General features: G+C 35.4%; 2 protein-coding genes across 4 annotated transcripts; both read right to left on the bottom strand.

Annotated features, from left to right (window-relative positions):
* Positions 1–723: 723 nt before the first annotated feature.
* On the bottom strand, positions 724–6,533 carry pde6gb (phosphodiesterase 6G, cGMP-specific, rod, gamma, paralog b). 3 transcript variants are annotated; one of them, XM_073816229.1, is made up of 5 exons: positions 6,197–6,533; positions 3,454–3,669; positions 2,092–2,314; positions 1,704–1,744; positions 724–1,448 (listed from the first exon to the last, which is right to left on the bottom strand). In XM_073816229.1, exons 3-5 carry the CDS (start codon positions 2,235–2,237, stop codon positions 1,372–1,374), a joined length of 264 nt encoding a protein of 87 aa, XP_073672330.1. In that variant the 5' UTR covers positions 2,238–2,314; positions 3,454–3,669; positions 6,197–6,533; the 3' UTR covers positions 724–1,371. The 3 variants fall into 3 exon arrangements, with proteins under 3 accessions (XP_073672330.1, XP_073672331.1, XP_073672332.1); XM_073816230.1 differs by having other exon boundaries at positions 3,454–3,532; XM_073816231.1 differs by lacking the exon at positions 3,454–3,669.
* Positions 6,534–7,052: 519 nt separating this feature from the next.
* oxld1 (oxidoreductase-like domain containing 1) lies at positions 7,053–9,781 on the bottom strand. Its single transcript, XM_065262834.2, has 2 exons — positions 9,571–9,781; positions 7,053–8,976 (listed from the first exon to the last, which is right to left on the bottom strand). The coding sequence occupies exons 1-2, from the start codon at positions 9,616–9,618 to the stop codon at positions 8,614–8,616; spliced, it is 411 nt and encodes a 136-aa protein (XP_065118906.1). The 5' UTR covers positions 9,619–9,781; the 3' UTR covers positions 7,053–8,613.
* Between the last annotated feature and the right edge of the window lie 10,482 nt (positions 9,782–20,263).

The following is a 20,263-nucleotide window of genomic DNA, read 5'->3' as shown; positions in this document are numbered from 1 at the left end:
ATAGACCTCAACAGAAAACACAATCTTACAATCTTAAAACATGTAAAGGGTCTGTGCGAAAATTAACAGATGTTCATGCTTGTGCAAACCATTTGTTCTTTAAGTAGATTATTTATAATTATATATTTAATTAATAATACAGTTATATATTATTATAGATCATTATACATATATTATGATGTCAGAATTATATATTATACACTGTAATTATAATTTATATTATAGTATGGATGGATGGATTAATGGATGGATGAAAAAGAGACAAAAATAGTTCATTAAACACAATGATGTGAGCAATGAATGAACACATCCACACGCTTGACATATTGAAAAGAAAGTTTAGAAACAGTCAGATTACTGACTTGACAGTTACATGCTAGAAATAATGAAAAAAGCGAAAGGATAATAGTATACATTAAAATAAACAAATGTAAATAAAATAATAACATTATATAGATGACACAGTATGACATAATAATAACAACATAATGATGAATGATGATGGTGATGAAAGATGAAATAATACAAACTTATCACAGATGAAACAATGATAAACATGACCTATTGAATCCAAGAATATTAGCCACAAATGAATAAAAGGGTCTCTGACCTTTTTGTTAGAAAGGGGCTTCCACAATAGATAAAATAATCTGGAGGTCTACATTTTTAATATAGTCTACGCAAAACTTTTTTGTTTTACTTTTACTTTGATTTTATTTAATGTTCATCATCATCATCGTCATTTATTTAATAAACATTGTTTAAAATGTTAACATACATAAAAGAAGCCAAGCTTTAACAAAAAATATGTAATAAATAAATATTAAAATTGAGGCTATTCATAGAATGTGCTTTGGCGGCAACTCACAGACTCTGTGTGGGCAACCTGGTGCCCGTGGGCAGTATGTTGGAGACCACTGGTCCAGGGTCTAATTTCTGCCCCTATATAAATATAAACTGTGTTCATTATCATTCAGTGGGATGTCTTATCTCATTCTTTTTTTAAGAACTCTATGATCGACACTGAGGCATGTGAAATGAGAAGCAGGACATTTCACGGGCACGTGGCTTGTTTAAATTCACTTGAAGACTATCTTGCTTGCACTGTTTTGTGTTCCACATGAAAAACAGAGAAGAACACAGTACAGAAGAGATTATGGGAAAAGAGGAGATGTGCATCTACCTGTAAACAGAGACTGTGAGAAAGAACAGGAACTAAAAGGATGGATATTCAGATCACTTTTGTGAATTTTTTTTCCATTGTTTTAAACGTTGCTCTTTATTTTGTTATGAAAATAGGAACAGTCCACTTGGAGCCAATGGAGGTGTGGAGACCACAATAAACTGTAGGATGATGGGAAGGTGAAGGACTCAGATAATGCCATATTGAGCCAACTCGTGAAGCTCCAGATGGTTGAAGGCCTCCCAGGGGCAAATGACAGTGATGTCTGAGGGTAAAAACATACATTTAGGCAAGGTATATCCAGCAATCATCTACAAGGGCTAAGCAGCAAGGTACTGTAGCTCATGGCCTTTAAATCTCACTGATGTCATATAGGATTTTGAATGATGTGTGAGAGGCTTGTCTAGCATATTATCCTTATCAGACTAATCATTTAAGACAAGGGCAGCTTAGAATAAATAGTCAATGAGGTTAACAAAATGTACATGGCAAAACAATTGGGGAAAACGCAGATACTTACCAGTGCCTAAACCTTCCATGCCAGGAATGTCATCTCCAAAACTGTAAAACAATACAAAAAATACATATTTTGGACATACATTAATTAAATGGTTTTAACATGAAAAGTTAAAAAGTAAAGTTCTAAGTAAAAACATTACATTTTTGGATAAATGTATCTGTTAATAAATATATTATTACATTTTCATATGTTAAAAAAATGTATGATCACATTCCTTAAACCCTTTAATGGTTTTACATTAAACCTGTCAACAAACCTTTTTTTTTAATTGAACTTGTTATTAAATTGACCATATGAACCTCTCAGGGGTGCAAAATACTAAATGACCAATAAAACATTTCACAGTTATAAAAACACATAGGGTTTTTAAAGGCATTGTTGAACGTACCCCTGCACACCCTTCTTTGGTGGCTTGCTCTTGAACTGACGGGTCTGCCTCTGCTTAAACTTGGGTGGACCTTTGCGTGGTGTTGCAGGGCCACCGGTGACACGGGTGGCTGACTTGATCTCTGGTTTGGGCAATTCAAGATTCATGGCTGCTGGTCAGTATTGATCTTTTAGTAATTACTCCTTGGATACTAATGTAACAATGGACTGGACAATGTAATGACCTGGAAATACAAACAAATATTTAATACATTTTTAACTACACAAACTGGGGTATTCACACACTGTAAAAAGATTCCGTAGAAATTACAGTATTATTGGCAGCTGGTTGCCAATAACTTACTGTAGATTAAAAGTTATGTTAATTACCTGCAACAGTTTGTTCAAAGTTAAATGAAAATTAAACATTAGCAAGTCTTTATCTTTACAAAATAAAACTAAAATAACAGACTCAAGCAAAGCATTCTAGGAAACAAAATCTGAAGGAAAAAAATATAAAAACGCTGATGAGGATTTTTGGTTCCCCATAATGCTTTGCATGAGGCTGTTATTTTATATTTTTATTCTGTAAGACAAAGACTAGTTAATGTTCATTTAACTTTGAACAAACTGTTGTAAGTATATAACATACATTTAAATTTACAGTAAGTTACTGGCATCCAGCTCCCACTAATACTGTAATTTCTACGGAATCTATTTAAAGTGCAACGTCATACTGACACCTGTGCACAAAGTTTTCATTTTTCCCTGTCACTTCTGGTCGTTATATATTAATCACTAATTGAATGTTTACTATTGACAGTGTGTGTCGGGTGGGGTGACCCATTTTGTGTAATCCAGATCTTAGATTAATAAATGTCCCTCATCCCAGTGGTGACGGTCTGTACTTTGGTTAATCTTATTAGAGCCGGGATAACACCAAACTTGCTGAGCAAACAGAAAAGAGTCAAAATGTCACCTTCAGCTATATTCTTTTAAAACAAACAGTATATTGCCTGTTTTATTTCAATGGGAAGCATTACTATTTACTATTAAACCCTGGAGAACCCAAGAAGATTTCGGGTAGCAGCAATTAACAGCGGCCAACCCCCGGTGGGTTCTCCAAGGTTAAATAACATTGTGAAACATCTTTCTGCAAATGACATATATGACAGTAATTGTCTTAAACAACTACACTTTAGTATAGGCAATTTGTCCAAATATGAATAAACAAACATAACGCAAATAATCAATATATCAGAACAAAAATATATTTTTTAAGAGATATTAAATTATGACGTTCTTGATTCTTATTGGTCAATTATAACATTCTGCAGAAAATTCTTACTAAACAACCCATTTCATATTGTCTGGTTTTACTTACTGGTTTATTGTTTAACAAGCTGGGTCCAGATTCAGTACTAATGTCTTCTGTGGATGAGTAAATATCCACGCTGGGCTTCCTGTAAGAGCAGTGAATGGGTGCTGATGGGGTTTTTATACTCTCTTGCCCCTCTCAGAAGATTAAGAGAGCAAAGCGCCCTCCCTCCATTCCCTCAAATGCAGATGGAGACAATATCCAATATCTGTATACTATACACTGTTAGAAAAAAAAGTTAAAATATGTACCCCAGCTCAGCTGTCACTGTTTTTCCTAATATGTTAAGTTCCTAATATGTACCATTAGGTACAGATATGTGCACATTTGGTAACATGCACCTTTGAGGTATTAATATGCACTTGTTGGTACCAATATGAACTATTTAGGTACAAAGGTGTACTTTGGGGTACATATTTAGTATTTTTCTTTCATATTTTTTTCTGACAGTGTATAAAGTTACATAACATAAAGTAATATGTGCTAGCTAGCAACATAATAATACAACTATATATCCATCAACCATATGTGCACAGTCCTAAACTTATTATACACGACCCAAGTCAATACTAATACTATAGGGTGGGGTACTATGCAATGGAAAAGCACCATAAGGTACACTATAAAAAATAATGGGTCATTTTGAACCCAGCTTTGGGTCAAAAAGAGACAAACCCAGTAATTCAACCTATTGTTTCATCCCATAGTTGGGTCAAATATACTGTAATTTTTGGGTGGGGGTTAATTTTGACACAAAGTTGGGATAAAATATCCCAGCATTTTATTAAGAGTGTATTATCTCATATAAAAATTAACAAACCTGTGACTTGTGGTTATAAAAAAAGCAGTTCTGAGCAACATTAAGGGATTTTTAAAAAATAAAAAATAAAGTTTCTTTATTTACTTGAACATATTTTGATAAATGATGGTAAACACACATTTGGTAAAAAAAAAATACTATGGAAGTAAATGGGAATCGTCAACTGTGCCTATCATTTATCAAAATATCATCTATCGTGATCAACAGAATAAAGAAACTCAAACTTAATTTTTTGAGTAAACTATCCTTTTATAATAGCAATAATGCATATAATTAATATTCATATTTTCTATAAATAAAAATGATAATTTAGTTATAACACTCAATGTCTATTTCTTGTTGCATGTTTGCTGCTTCTCAATATTGATTTCAAGTGTTTTTCTATTATGATTTTCTGCACTGCAAATTTGTGTTTTTAGGAACATTTCATAATTATAGAGAATTGTAAATCATACAAAAGACAATAAAAAACAACTATATTGTTGAATTTAGATGGGATTTGCTGATTATACAGAACACTAGATATCATACAGTAATAGAAATAGCCATATCTAAAAAATTGTCAAAGTATGTACCCGTCACTGGGGCTATACCCAAATAGTACATTATTGTACGAGTTCATATTTGTACCTCAGAGGTACACATTGGTACCAAATGTATAGCTTAGGGTACATACTAAGACCTTTAATTTAAAGTGTATACTGCCCCACAGTAACCGTCTGGTTGGAAGTTTGTTATTTATAAGGTCTAGTACTGTGATAAGGATTAACTCACACAACAAAGTATCTTGCCATCTGTATTGCCATAGATAATTTTTGAGATTTGTTGTCAGTTTATTCATAACACAAAACGATTCTGACATAATCGGATATTAGGATAAGTAAAATTCAAAGAGTCCTTTGTTCTACATCATTATGTAAATTTGGTTAATTTTCATTTACAAAGCCTTTTTAAATAATTGAACATAGATTATAAATTATATTTTATATAAATGCAGAAAGGAAATGCCAAACTGTATTGCTAAATGTTAACATTAGTTGAACTTTACAATATCTTCCTGATACATTATATTAAATCTTTACCAGGAAGGATTACACATTTATTAAAAATGCGATTTAGCGATCAGTGGGTTCAATTAATTCGGTTTGTAGGTCAGAATTTGCCTTAGTTGAAGGTCATGGGGTAACACGTGCGCCTCATGCTGTCTGTGGCTAATAATCATGAATCCTTTATAGAGACACAACAGAGAAACCTGATCAATGACACAAAGGGTTACTGGGGTCCATGTGCTCTAATTATGGATAAAAAGCTTCTGGAGATACAAGCAAGATTACTTTTCATTTGCATAATATGTTATGTCATAACATATAATGTTGAAATTCTTTTGTGTATTATTTTTGTTCACAAAACAACCAAAAGTGTTTCGAATAACAACATACTTCAAATGTCTCCATCATTAATGACCTCCACAGTATGTCTGATCCACAGAATATTTAACAATGATTCACGTCATTCATTTCAAATCCCTCAATCATCTGGATCTGCTCCCTGGCCTCAGCGCGGCACGCGCCATCAAGCCCTCAAATGCTGACTCACAGCTACACAGATCAGGATGACTGTCGTCATAGAAACCGCTCATACAAGTGCCAGCTAATGCAGAGACCAACCCTGATGATTATTCGGAGCCACACACTGTGGGTTTTAATGCCACCAGAGCTGAACGTTATGACCCTTATATCTTAATTAAGATTAAAGGACAAGTTCGGTATTTTACACTTAAAGCCCTGTTTTCAGATTGTTTATGATGAAATAGAACGGTTTTGACTGAAATTTGGACATATGCGGCTGCCCCGAGAATTTTGTGGTGTGCACTGGAACAATTCTTCCTAAAATGCATTAAACTTTCGTTTACAAAGACGTGAAACTCACCGAGTGGTCAGGGGTGTTCACTGATATGCTCACACAAAAATCGCTGCAAAATACGCATTCCAACAGGTTTTATCGTAGTTTTTGCCAACTCCATTGACTAGTATTACTCCGCGCTGGGAACTTTGTTTCTATTCTTGCAATTGGCAAAGGCGGATTAGCGCCACCACCTGGGCTGGAGTGTCTATTATTCAAGCTCTAAGCGGAAGAATATACGGGTGTGAGTCGTTTGGAAAAATAGGTCCACAAGTTAACAACGAATGCTAAAACAGCTGTTGGAAAGCATCTTTTGCAGCGATTTTTGTGTGAGCATATCAGTGAACACCCATAACCACTCGGTGAGTTTCACGTCTTTGTAAACGATAGTTTAATGCATTTTAGGAAGGATTGTTCCAGTGCACCATTAAACCCATTGTAGAGGTGTGAGGTGAAACACAAACACGCGAAAATTCTCAGGGCAGGCGCATATGTCGACATTTAAGTCAAAACCATTCTATTTCACCATAAACAATCTGAAAACAAGGCTTTAAGTGTAAAAACCGAACTTGTCCTTTAGAGATCAGTTAAATCAGTGTTGAATAAGCATGAACAAATTTCTATGTTTATTTCTTTTGAGGGTACAACGTCATCCAGAAAGTTGAAAATTGGGATTTTTTTATTTAGTAGTGGACTCAGATCTTTAAACCCCAGTGCATGTTTAATAGACCAAGTGACTCTTAAATACATTGTTAAAGATTATCAAATTATGTATCACAGCATGGGGCAATACCCTTAAAAAATGTTTGTATCATTAGGTAAACATATATGTCTATATTTCTTACCAATTTGTACCTATGGGGTACTATATGAACACTTTAAGTGCAAAACCGTACTTTTTAAAAGGGTACTGCCCCAGTGACAGCTGGGGTATATATTTTGACCAGATTTCTGAGAGTGTAGATGCAAAAATGACTAGTTTTATTACTTTTTCACCACCAAAATGCCACATGTTTCGCAATTGGCATACTTTAATAAACAAGTGACATTGTACAAATGTAGTAAAGCATTTATAAATACAAATTTAGCAGTGGCGGCTCGTGACTGCTCTTCTCTGAGGGACCCAAATTCAAAATAAGTGTTCGGAGTGTCATGTGTGTTGCTCATGTTTTCAAAATATGTGTTTGTTGCCATGTGAACCATTGTGCATCACGTGTTTTGTTAAAATAAGTGCCTGCTGCACACACGTCAAAACCGTTTATGATAAAAGAGACGCTCACGTTCACAAAATACACGCAAGACACTACCTGAACACTAAACTCTGATTATGCATGAGATTATTTGAGTATCTGGCAAACACGAGCGTCTCTTTTATCAAAAACCCTTTAGACGCATCTGCAGCAGGCACTTATTTTGACAAATCACGTGATGCACATAGGATCACTCGACACGCAGAACACATATTTTGAAATTACGAACCACACACATGATGGGCTACATACATGTTGTGACGAACTTCGCATCGAGCGACCTCGAAAAAAAAAGTCACCAGCCACTACTGACATTAAGTACAACATTTCTTCTAAATATATAGGTGTACATTTTTAAGATCATGCTTTTCTAGATTACAAGGCCTTATTATGGGTGTAGTCTGACATCTGTCTGTCCTGTAAACCACTGATAAGAAATATCTTAAAAATTCACAATTCTGTATAAACAGACAGGGCACTGAAAAATTGTTGCAATAAAATAATAAAATACACAAATGCTCAAGTAGTTTCTAACATAGGTCATGTTATCCAACATCAAAAGAAAAACAAATCACAAACAATTAAGCTATTTCTAACAAAAAGTTACTGAAATGCATCCCATGTTTAACATTTCTTAGTCAATGCTGGTAATTAGCTTTTCTTTATTGTAACATTGCTGACTTTTCATTTTTAATGCCATTCCAACATCTGTGGCTATATTCATGGTGGGAAGGGCAATTTGACATCTGCAATTCCCCTTACCTGCATGTTTTTGGACTGCGAGATAAAAACCTGAGTACCTGGTGTACGCTGACACCAGAAGAACATGCAAACTCCATACAGAACGACCTCCTGAATGAGCCAGGCCTTGAACCAGAACTTCGCTGTGAGGCAACAGTGCTACCCATTGAGCTGCCCACTTTTTGATTTTAAAATGAATAATAGCATGAAGTAATAATAAAAACAACACTAGAATGATAAATAAATAATACTTTTGCAATAAAAATAATCTTATTACTGAGGTACAACCTGCTTAAATGTAATGTTATGAAAATAATATTTTACGATTATAAATGGATGAAAAATGACCTGGACACATTTTTGAAAGTCTTATATAAATTGTGCTAACTGTGCAAATGTCTTGGTTTCTTCTGCAAAGCGCTGCTTCAGCTCAGCTCTCACTCATGTCCACTCTCACTGAGGCTTCTTCAGTAACCTGATCTCCATTTTAAGATAAGCCTTCAAGCTGTCATCAAGTATGTTCTCCTCGATGGCCTCCAGAGCTCTCTCGCTACCATCGCTGTAGTATTTTAGCAGCTTCTCAGCGTGCTCGATCCATACGCAGTTATGACAGCCACTCATACAGCAGCAAGTGGGGGGAGATGGAGGACCCTCGTCTGCAGGTTCAGAGGCGGTTTTTGCCTGTTGCACAGCACTTAGGGTAGAGGAAGTCTTTGGGGATAAACATTGAAGTCTGTAGGCAGCATAATGCAAAGCTCGACCCTGAAACCCGTGATGGGGTTTGTTTTTAAAGAGGGCTGTGTAATAAGTCCACATCTGTAAAGTAACAAACACAAAATCTTGAGTTTTGTGCATATACAGGAAAAAAATACTTGTCTTAATGCACAAAAATTAAAGGCCACCAAAATATCACACTGGCAAAATGTATTAAGTTATTAAGTTAACTGTGTTCCTGTAGCACAATTGGTAGAGCACTATGTTGCGTTGCAAAGGTTGTGGGTTCAAATTCCAAGAAAAATATTTTTACAGCCAATCTCTAATGCACTTTAAGTCACTTTGCATGAATTCATCTGCTGAATGTGATAATGTAAATTTCTTGCACTGTTAGTTTGAGATACTATTACAAATTTAATTTATTTAAGTAAGTTAGCAACAAAACTGTATCATCACAATTTTGGTTTAAACTTTGCTTAACATTGTCATTTTAAGGTCTGAACGCATATGTTAGTAGATGATTAGATCAGATTTGTATTTGAAAATAAAAGAAAATAAAAAACACCAACTAGTTATCTTTGCATAGCATTCTCCTTGCATAAACACTCAATTACTACAGTGAATTATGCTGTTAATTTTTATTTTTCATATTAAGTTATTGCTGGCATATGATTTGATTGATTTTTCCAAACTCACCCTCTGTAAACATGTCACAGCTCTTATTGAAGATATAGCAGATAGCATCTCAGACACAGTTCGCTTTCACGTTTCTTCAGCAAGCGCCATTTTTAAAATAAAATGTCTTTTTGTTACAAAAACAAAACATTTCTTTCAACTTCAACAGCAGGCGGCGTCCATATTGGACTAAAGACTATAAAAAACGAACAAGACGACGCAGTTGTATTACTATGAATGGTGAAAAGTGCAACGCCGAAGGAAGTCCCGCCTTCTAATACAAAGGGCCAATCATTAATCGTTAAAGACTGACGATTCTCTAGGGAGGGGCTTTGTACACGAACTTGCGCATGCGCAGTAGCTTGAACAATTTGGAATATGCCCTCTTCGGCGCAATTTGAGGCTAAAAATCAAATGTATGCTACATTTGATGTTAAGTTTAATTTTTGGTCGAAAATATCTTAATTTATTTTGAGCTTACAGAGCAATTTTAGAGATAACTGTCTTTCCATATTCAGATAGATAGGACTTGGTCTGGTGTGACTGAAATTAATGTTTGGAGACGGCGGAAACATGGCCGCCGAGTGCGGAGACTTTCTTTAAAGGATCTTAGATTTGACTCACGTGTGACCTCTGCTGTAAGTGACGAAATTTTAATCAAACCAACCAATCAGTGTGATCGAGATACGTCTCGGGGGCGGGACGTATATACAGAGCTGAAGAGCGTAATCAGACTGCAGTTTAGAGGTTTGTCCACTAAAGGTCAGCAATGGACTGCAAAGGAAATAACAAAAACTGATGAACACAGACAAAATATTTAATGGCATTGTATTGTGAATTTCATTTAAATAATTAGATGCTTTTTGCTAGTTCTCCCAGAACACATTTGTCATAATAAATTAATTTGTGTTTAGATCAACAGTGGACCACTAACAAACAATTAAAAGAATATGTTTATTATAGTGATATAAATACTGTATATGTGTTGAATTTATCCACAACCCACATTTATATTCTGTTTATTACCAAGTTATTTCTAGAATATCATGATGACTCACATATTTTATGATAAATAATCCCCAATGATTTCATATTACGGATACAGCAGTTTTTTGGTCAGCCAGGTTGGGAATATTAGATCATGTGATCTTCTAATCATTCCCAATGGACTGTGTGTTTTAGAGGCACATCCATAGAAACAGAACACATGTCACCCCCGAGACCTCCATAATTTCTGCATGCACAAACATCATTAATTTGCACAATCTACACGCTTGTCTGAACCACACTAGCATATTTTTCTCAGGTAGGGATATTTCCTACTACCAGTATTCAGTTCATACTGATAATTTACAGTAAGTGCCACAAACAAACCTGTTTTACTATCTGAACTAACAAAACAAGGCTGGGTCCTAATTACTGTAAAAAAAATAAACATGCATGCTTTTGAAATGATTAATTGGGAATATCGTTAAACATTTCTAAAGAAAATACTTTTACATTCTGTGTGCAAGCTTACTCATGTTTCATTAGGTGTGAACTTCATGTGATATCGAAAAAATTTCATGACAATGACGTGCTAACCTCAGAATTATGTAATGCATTTATGTCACATACTGTAAACATTGGGTCCTCCCAAATGTTAACTCTTCAGTGATACCATTATAATTGTAAAGACAGTTATAGGGGTGTTATCAGTCACAGTGTACAGTATCTGTGTAAAGACTGGTAGGGCTGGAATAGAGCTATTGAACAACGAAAAGGTGTGTCTGTGGTACATGAGCTAATATATGTCATTATAACATACTCATTCAATTGAAATAGTAACAGAATGATATATTGTGCTGTTTTAAGAAACATACAGAATACAGTTTGTTGGGGCAAGTGAGCTTAACGGCAAAGCTTCCTCTTTTTTGATAAATATTGAACAGATTCATTGATTTTAATACACACAAAAAAAAATTCACAGTAACTTAATGGAATTTAATTTTGGGATGATCTTTTTCTTTAACATTCATTAAAACATATAATGAATAGGGACACAATGTTCCGCATGTTCTCACAGATCAAATATATATTTACATGTGACATCTATTTATGCTTTGTTTTGTATGAACATACTGTAATTGTAGTTAGGAAATAAACTATGTAAAGCATTAAGGTTGCTATTCAGTATGCAAACAGAAAGCTTTGAATATAATTATGGAGTGTTGCATACTGAAAAAGCTTTTCAAACTTTGAATAAGTAACTAGTATGCATGGTATGTGTGTCTTTAGTTTGACATATGGGAATGAAGACACACACACACACACACACACACACACACACACACACACACACACACACACACACACACACACACACACACACACACACACACACACACACACACACACACACACACACACACCAGGTACACACACACACGCTGTTCGCATCTGAATCTGAAAGTGGCATTGGCAAGTTTAACTAACAAAGAGTGACACGTACACAAACAAAGGGCTCACGTTCTTTCGGCCTTAAATCAGACTTAGAGCAATGAGGCCTTTTAAGTACATTAATCCCATCGAAAGAAACGCTCTCTACAGCACAATAAGCCCTGGCCAGCTTTCTGACAAGGTCTGCAAATTCCTGACCTGTAATTCTCTATTGCTTCCCTGCTCTGATATTGGACTGACTGTACAAGCTGGCCTAAAGAGAAGACACATGATACAATATATTTAAATAACATCAAATAGAAATCAATTTAATGGGGAAAAAATTACTTTATTTTTTATATCTTAAATTTACTTTTATCATTTTGACACTTTTAATTCTGATTATTCTGACAAAGTATATTAACATCAATTCACAATGTTTCAAATTCACTTATGCAGACACTTTGATCCAAAGTGACATTTTACAAAGTACAGTAAAGTATTTGTTTGCCTCTAGATCTCTGGAATTTTTTTGGAAAAATCTGCGGAATTCTGTGGAATTATTTTAAATGTTTTTAGAAGACATTAGAGAATTTCAGCTATAAATATTACAAAATATTACAAAGTTACTTTACGGTATTTTCACCCCAGCTGCCGGAATTTTTGCGTTTTTTTTTTACAGAATTAAAAAATTTTTTTTTTGTATCATGGAAAATTTTAACACAGTCTCACCCCATGTCGTCAATATTTGACGACACTTGACCATTCGTCAATATGTGACGCGGAGGGTATACCTTTCGCGTCATTTTTTGACGAACTGGGGACTTCAATACTATTACGTCCGTTGCATTCTCTTCTCCTATTTTCTTACCATTTTCGCGTCGGTTTAGGGTTAGATTACGCAAAATTAAACAGTGTACGCGAAATTAAACAGTGTACGCGAAATTAAACAGTTGTCACCTGGCGTTGGGGTTAGAAACAGTTGTCACCTGGCGTTGGGGTTAGAGTTAGGTTTGGGTAGGGATGTCATTATGTAAATCTAACCCTAAACCGACGCGAAATTGGTAAGAAAATAGGAGAAGAGAATGCAACGGACGTAATAGTATTGAAGTCCCCAGTTCGTCAAAAAATGACGCGAAAGGTATACCCTCCGCGTCACATATTGACGAATGGTCAAGTGTCGTCAAATATTGACGACATGGGGTGAGACTGGGTTTAATTTATTGTGACCGTTATTTTACTGTATTTTTCCTGCACCCCAGCTGCCGGAATTTGACCGTTTTTTTCACAGAATAAAAAAAAAGTTTTGTATCATGGAAAATTTCTGTAATTTATTGTGACCGTTATTTTACTGTATTTTTCCTGCACCCCAGCTGCCGGAATTTGACCGTTTTTTTTTTCACAGAATAAAAAAAAAGTTTTGTATCATGGAAAATTTCTGTAATTTATTGTGACCGTTATTTTACTGTATTTTTCCTGCACCCCAGCTGCCGGAATTTTACCGTTTTTTTCACCAAATAAAGAAAAATTTGTATCATGGAAAATTTCTGTAATTTATTGTGACCGTTATTTTACAGTATTTTTCCTGCACCCCAGCTGCCGGAATTTAACCATTTTTTTCACAGAATAAGAAAAAAAAGTTTTGTATCATGGAAAATTTCTGTAATTTATTGTGACCGTTATTTTACTGTATTTTTCCTGCACCCCAGCTGCCGGAATTTGACCGTTTTTTTCACAGAATAAAAAAAAAGTTTTGTATCATGGAAAATTTCTGTAATTTATTGTGACCGTTATTTTACAGTATTTTTCCTGCACCCCAGCTGCCGGAATTCGACCTTTTTTTTTCACCGAATAAAGAAAAATTTGTATCATGGAAAATTTCTGTAATTTATTGTGACCGTTATTTTACTGTATTTTTCCTGCACCCCAGCTGCCGGAATTTTACCGTTTTTTTTCACCGAATAAAGAAAAATTTGTATCATGGAAAATTTCTGTAATTTATTGTGACCGTTATTTTACAGTATTTTTCCTGCCCCCCAGCTGCCGGAATTTAACCATTTTTTTCACAGAATAAGAAAAAAAAGTTTTGTATCACGGAAAATTTCTGTAATTTATTGTGACCGTTATTTTACAGTATTTTTCCTGCACCCCAGCTGCCGGAATTCGACCTTTTTTTTCACCGAATAAAAAAAATGTTGTATCATGGAAAATTTCTGTAATTTATTGTGACCGTTATTTTACAGTATTTTTCCTGCACCCCAGCCTGCCGTAATTTGATCGTTTTTTTCACGGAATTAAAAAACTGTATTTTTGTATCATGGAAAATTTCTGTAATTTATTGTGACTGTTATTTTATGGTATTTTTGCTGCACCCCAGCTGCCAGAATTTTACTGTTTTTTTGCAGGAAAAATACCGTAAAATGTTTGCAATGCTTCGGAAAGTTATTTCAGTCATACAAGACCTACCCCAATGGGGAAATACCAAAATCAAAACATATTTCTGACCAACAACTACATTTGACATCAACTGTTCCATAACTTTCACTTCTTAAGTGCAAATTGCTCATTTTTAAGTTTGTCTTAGCTATCACACATGTGCACAGGAAGCCTGATCTCATGAGAAATCCTACAAATTTTATTAGTCGTATCAATTTATACGAAGTTAATTGTGCAAAATCGTACAAACCCCCAACCCCGCACCTAATGCAACGTCACAGGGGACAAGGCAAATCGAACCTAAACTTACGAATGTGGTTACAAATAATACGAATTAATAAAATATGTACGAATTCTCATGAGATAGTGTTGGCACAGGTTGCCAAGCCGACAGTGTTAAAAGTAATGCATTACAAAATTAAGTTACTCCCCCAAAAAGTAACTAATTGCGTTACTTAGTTATTTTCCATGAAAAGTAATACTTACGCTACTTTTAAGTTACTTTTGCGTTACTTTTTCTTTCTTGGCTAAGGCTTGATCTGGTTTTTTATGACTGAGAAGTTCTGCATTCAGAAATTGCATATTTCCATCGCAAAAATGTCAAGCTCTGGCCTGCCATCTCTGTTTTTGACTCAAACTGTTCCCGCTCAGGCGCCCATGCATAGAGTTTGCGTAATTCTTCTTGACTACGTTCAGTTGAATTCAGTACATAAATCAGATTAATTAAAGTAACTTGCATTACTTTTTAAAAAAAGTAAGTCAAATATTAATGTGTAATTTTAAAAAGTAATGCTTTACTTTACTCGTTACTTTAGAAAAGTAATATTATTACGTAATGCACGTTACTTGTAATGCGTTACCCCCAACACTGGTTACCGTGCCCTCCTCAGGGCACCATTGAGCATTGCATCGTCCCCGATTCATAGTAATAGAAGTGCTCAATCTTGTTATACACAGTATCTTTGCACTGTACTGTTTTTTAATAAATCAGGGGAGGTGCATTACACAAAACAGACATTTTCTGATCTGTAAATATTATTCAGCTGGAAACGTTTACTTTTTACATCCTTAAAAGTAAACACTGAGATTTTTGGCTTGTTTCACATCCCCACATCTATTTTAAATTTGTTTACAAAGTGAGAATAGCTTTTAACTCTTTCTAGTCCTAACAGTGAGACTCATTCTGTCGCACCTGTGACTTACTTACTTATGGTATATCAGCTTATAAGTAATTACACCCTTCCTGCCACCTACACTCACTTTTCCATCCGTCAACAATTCTTTAGTTGTTCTCAGAAGCTGACGATTGTCATCTCTGTGTTTAATGTGCTAAAAATAACTCACCACACCCCACTTAAACGCACACAAAGAGCATTCAAAGCATACATCTCTCACACTAAAATGTGTTTCTAAGAAATGAGATTTTGCTGTACTATTGGTTGTTCTGATAGTTTATATGAAGGTGCTTTGTTTTAATTGGCTCCAATGTGTCTGCGCTGCAGGCAAAGACTTACATAAAGGTTTGTTGAATGTTCTGGTTTCGTAGATGGAGTGTTTAGAGAACACAAGCAGAATCCAGAGGTGGATCTGGACTGGCGTGTGTGAGGGTCCTTCAGATGTCCTTGGCTTCTGTTCTGTCGAACCCGATGAACATTAACCTGGTTTTACACAGGTCCAGCTTTGTCCAACTCACACAAAGCCGATACTGTTCGCTTCTCTTCCCGGCAGGCTGTGTGAGACGTTTGCAGAATGACACCTTTGTGACAGGTTAGGCTTGCCAGGTATCTTCTGATCCAAAAGCACAGAACAGCTGCTTGAAATAATTTGAAATACTGAATCATGTATATGGGCTGATGCTTCAATTTCGTCCATGAGCTTTTGTGCAAACACATTATTTATAAAATCCATGTTGTTATTTGTACAGAATATTTTAAAGCGTGAGCCACGTTCTGCTAATGAAGTCACAGCTAATAATAATTGCGCAATGGCTTCCTGTGTCGTGAGGCTGTTGTGTGTAATGAAAAGTCACAAGGTACAACAAATTGAATCCCAGCAGGAAAACTGCAAGGGCAACGGGGCAAACAAGGGTTTGGAGTCATGAGAACGGTCCAATTAAGACCAAATGAAGAGTCAGTCATCACTTCTGGGGATTGAAAACTGTTGGGGTGCATTTCTTTAAAATATAAGGAGAGATGAATGTGACAACGTCAGAAAAAACCCAGCTAAAATCATTTTTTTGATTTGCGTTCAACATGAAATCATAAAGATCATATAATATATCTTTAATATTGACAGAGTAAGGCAAGATTTAGATAATGAGACTTTAGACTGGATTTCACAAACAGGGTCACAAATAATGTACTGCACCTTCCAGAAATAGGATTAAAAAGTTTTTAAAATGTTTAGTTTTCATTTCATTTTCAAGTTCAAGAAATGCCTTAAGCATCAGAAAATGCTTTCAGTTGACCTTAGGTAGTCCAATTTAAATGTTATATTTTATCATTCAAGAATCATTAAGAATAGAATATATTTACTTAAGAATTAATATAAACTGGTATGTCCAAAACAATGACAGAATTCTTATCCAAATGATAAGAATTTGCATAAAATTTGGCACATGCGCTAAAAAAGTCTAGAATTTTTATGACATTACCCTACACTTCAGCGTCTCATCCATAGTGTCTGTGACGTCACCCAAGAGCTTTTTAAAGCCACTAGTAGGCGGTGCCTGCCGTCTTGCATCACCGCGCATCACTCGTTAACTGAAAATGGTTAAAGAGGCATGATGTTTGACCTCCTTACTCATTTTCTTTCAAACAAAATCCTATTACAAATTTTTAGATTTTTAAACTAGCGTGGATCAAGCGACAACACTCAATGTGCCGCAGGATGCCTATTCGCGTTTTTGCATTGACTTAACATGTAAATCACTCGCGTTTGCTGTCTCTTCCGTGTCTGGTGTGAACGCACCTTTATGCTATGTACACACCAAATGCGGGGCATTGCGTTACTCGCTCTAGATTACTCGCAGGATTTAACTTTGTGAATATTTTCAACTTGGGCGAAGACGCGTTTGAGGCGAATAGTGCATGTTTCCATATCGGGTCATTCGCATTGGCCCACGCAAGGACACGTCTGATCGCGTTTTTGCGTTGACTGTGTATGTAATCTACTCACGCAAAATGTTGTAACTCGCATCTGGTGTGAACCCACAGTAATGCTATGTACACACTAAACGCGGGGCATTGCGTTACTTGCTCTAGATTACTCGCAGAATTTAACTTCGTGTCATGCAAATTTTTTGCTTGAGTTGAATATTTTCAACTTGGGCGAAGACGTGTTTGAGGCGAATAGCGCATTTTTTAACTGCAAACGAGCCGCCCAAAAGCGCGTCATTCACATCGCCCCACGCGAGGCGCATCTGATCGCGTCTTTGCGTTGACTTTGTATGTAATCTACTCGCGCAAATCGTTGAACTCGCATCTGGTGTGAACCCACAGTAATGCTACATACACACCAAACGCAGGGCATCGCGTTACTCACAGATTACTTGCAGGATTTAACTTCTTGTCATGTGAATTTTTTGCTCGAGTTGAATAGTTTCAACTTTGGCGAAAACGCGTCAGGTGTAAACCCACAGTAAGGCTTAATATAATTTAAACCGATGAGTTACAAAAAATTCACCATCCTCACAGTTGTCATGAAGGGTAAAATTAGCTATATAGACCAAAATCACTTTTTGTACCAGGCTGTAAACATTTTCTACTGTAAAGTTTGGAGCCAGGGCATGCACAGAAAAATCGTCCGTGAAACCCGCTCACACGCTCAATTCAGCCACGCCCCTTAAAGGTCTCGTTTAACTGGCTTGCTAAAATAAGGTGAGTTAAATACAACTCATTTTGTCAGTGTGGAATAACACAGAAATTGAAAATTAATAGTTAGTTATATCTTCAATCTTCCCTCGAAGCTCAGAGAGTTCGCTTAGAGAACCTGTCAATCACACATGTCAATCATAACGACACGCCCCGTTTCTATAGTATCAGAAAAAATCCGTAGAAATTACTGTGTTATCGCAGCTGGGTTGCCGGTAACTTACCGTAGGTTTAAATGTATGTTATTTACTGGCAAGAGTTTGTTCAAAGTTAAATGAACATTAAACATTTACAAGTCTTTTCTTTACAGAGTTAAACTTAAAAAACAGCATCAAGCAAAACATTCTGGGAAACAAAATCTGAAGCAAAAAACAGAAAAAGGTTGATGATGATTTCTGGTTCCCAGAATGCTTTGCACAAGGCTGTTATTGTATAGTTTTATTTTGTAAAGATAAAGACTTAATATTTAAAATGTATTTAATTTGAACAAACTCTTGCCAGTAAATAACATACATTTAAATCTACGGTACTGCAATAACACATTTTTTACAGTGAATTAATTTTTTTATTTTGACCCGAGTCCCGTTTGTTTGCATGGAGAGGGTGGGGTGCTCCAAACATTGGTTACAAACATTTCTCAAATTATCATCTTTTCTATTTTGCAGAATAAAGTTATATGAAGGCGAGTACATGATGACCCCTTTATTGATATCCCTTTTAAATGATTTTTCTGAAATGTGTCCTTTTGTGATAATAATTTGTAAAGCAGTAAGAAAATAAGCACAGTCTAAAAGCAGTAAACCAAACACAGAGATACACAGAGCTTTCCTTGCACTGTTCAACCAATATAGGAATACTGTTTATGTTAGCTGGAAATCTGATAACACTATACAGAAACATGATGGTGGATAGTGACCCTTTCACCTTCTTAAAATAGGTCTTATTGACATTTGCTACTTTAAATTGCAAAGCTGAAATTCAATGAATGGTTAGCAGGCACTATATGAGACCTAAGGTTTCAAACCAACATATTTATACAGTAAGACCATGTTGGCCAAAACCATTTTAACATTAATAGCTGACATAAATATCACTTTAAACACTTAAATATACTGTGGGCCAGGTCCTATTTATCCAAGTCTTGTAACCGGCGCCATATAAATGAGTCCCTGGGTGTGTAGTTGAGAAACTGTGGGGTGAAGTGGAGTTTACTGATGAATTAATGCTGCTTTACTGTATTTGTACGTTAAACAGCCGTCGTTTTACACAGGCGCCAATGAACCTCCACAAACATGACAAACTCAATCTGGTTAAATTTTATAGCATCTTTGTTTCTCAGTATCAGTTTCTCCTCATGTTACAGGAACTAACATTATAAAAAATTGTTTACTGCCTACATTTTTGGTTTAATCAACTCATAAAATAGTTGAAACATGTCAAGTTGTAGCAACTCATCTCTTGTCAAGATAAATAATAGTAAGTTGAAATGACTTGTATATCTGAGTTGATAAAACAAACAATTTAAGGCAGCAAAAAAAATTTTTACTGTGAAGAAATATGTATCTTTTGGACAAGAGGCCAGTTATTTGAGGTCCTATATGATAGCTTAAATATTGTTTCCACAGCATTGCATGATGTAGAAGAGGGGTGTAGCTTTTATAGGTAAATCAACATGGATAAGCACTATAGTGACTCCATAAACTAGATAATTGACCTCACTCCTACACGTCCACACCTGTAGGAATACAAACAGTTCATTGTCAACATGTTAATGCTGGAAATGGTCGAATGCCTCATGCAAAAAATATTTAAATGTGATGGTAAACAAGGATCCAGTTTCACCTAGTTCAAGTTCAGAATAAAATATCCTAAAGATTATCAGCTATTAGAAATTGTGTTTTCTTTGTTATGAACGAGAGGATTTATTTTACCACGCAATTAAATGGCAACTGAGTTTATCCAAATTAAGCAGAATAGAAGGAAGAAAA

This window comes from Paramisgurnus dabryanus, chromosome 1 (assembly GCF_030506205.2).
Source record: "Paramisgurnus dabryanus chromosome 1, PD_genome_1.1, whole genome shotgun sequence".
Lineage (NCBI taxonomy): Eukaryota > Metazoa > Chordata > Actinopteri > Cypriniformes > Cobitidae > Paramisgurnus > Paramisgurnus dabryanus.
The sequence above is the reverse complement of the archived record's forward strand: the minus strand, read 5'-3'. Positions and strand labels throughout refer to the sequence as shown.

What these genes read in the sequence shown, in the direction of transcription:
- pde6gb (XM_073816229.1), bottom strand. Translation starts at nt 2,237, where the DNA reads ATGAATCTTGAATTGCCCAAACCAGAGATCAAGTCAGCCACCCGTGTC. An exon ending in CCAAAGAAGGGTGTGCAGGG is followed by an intron (nt 1,745 to 2,091) that starts GTACGTTCAACA and finishes ATTGTTTTACAG; the next exon opens with TTTTGGAGATGACATTCCTG. An exon ending in CATGGAAGGTTTAGGCACTG is followed by an intron (nt 1,449 to 1,703) that starts GTAAGTATCTGC and finishes TTTTACCCTCAG; the next exon opens with ACATCACTGTCATTTGCCCC.
- oxld1 (XM_065262834.2), bottom strand. Translation starts at nt 9,618, where the DNA reads ATGCTATCTGCTATATCTTCAATAAGAGCTGTGACATGTTTACAGAGG. An exon ending in CTGTGACATGTTTACAGAGG is followed by an intron (nt 8,977 to 9,570) that starts GTGAGTTTGGAA and finishes GTTACTTTACAG; the next exon opens with ATGTGGACTTATTACACAGC.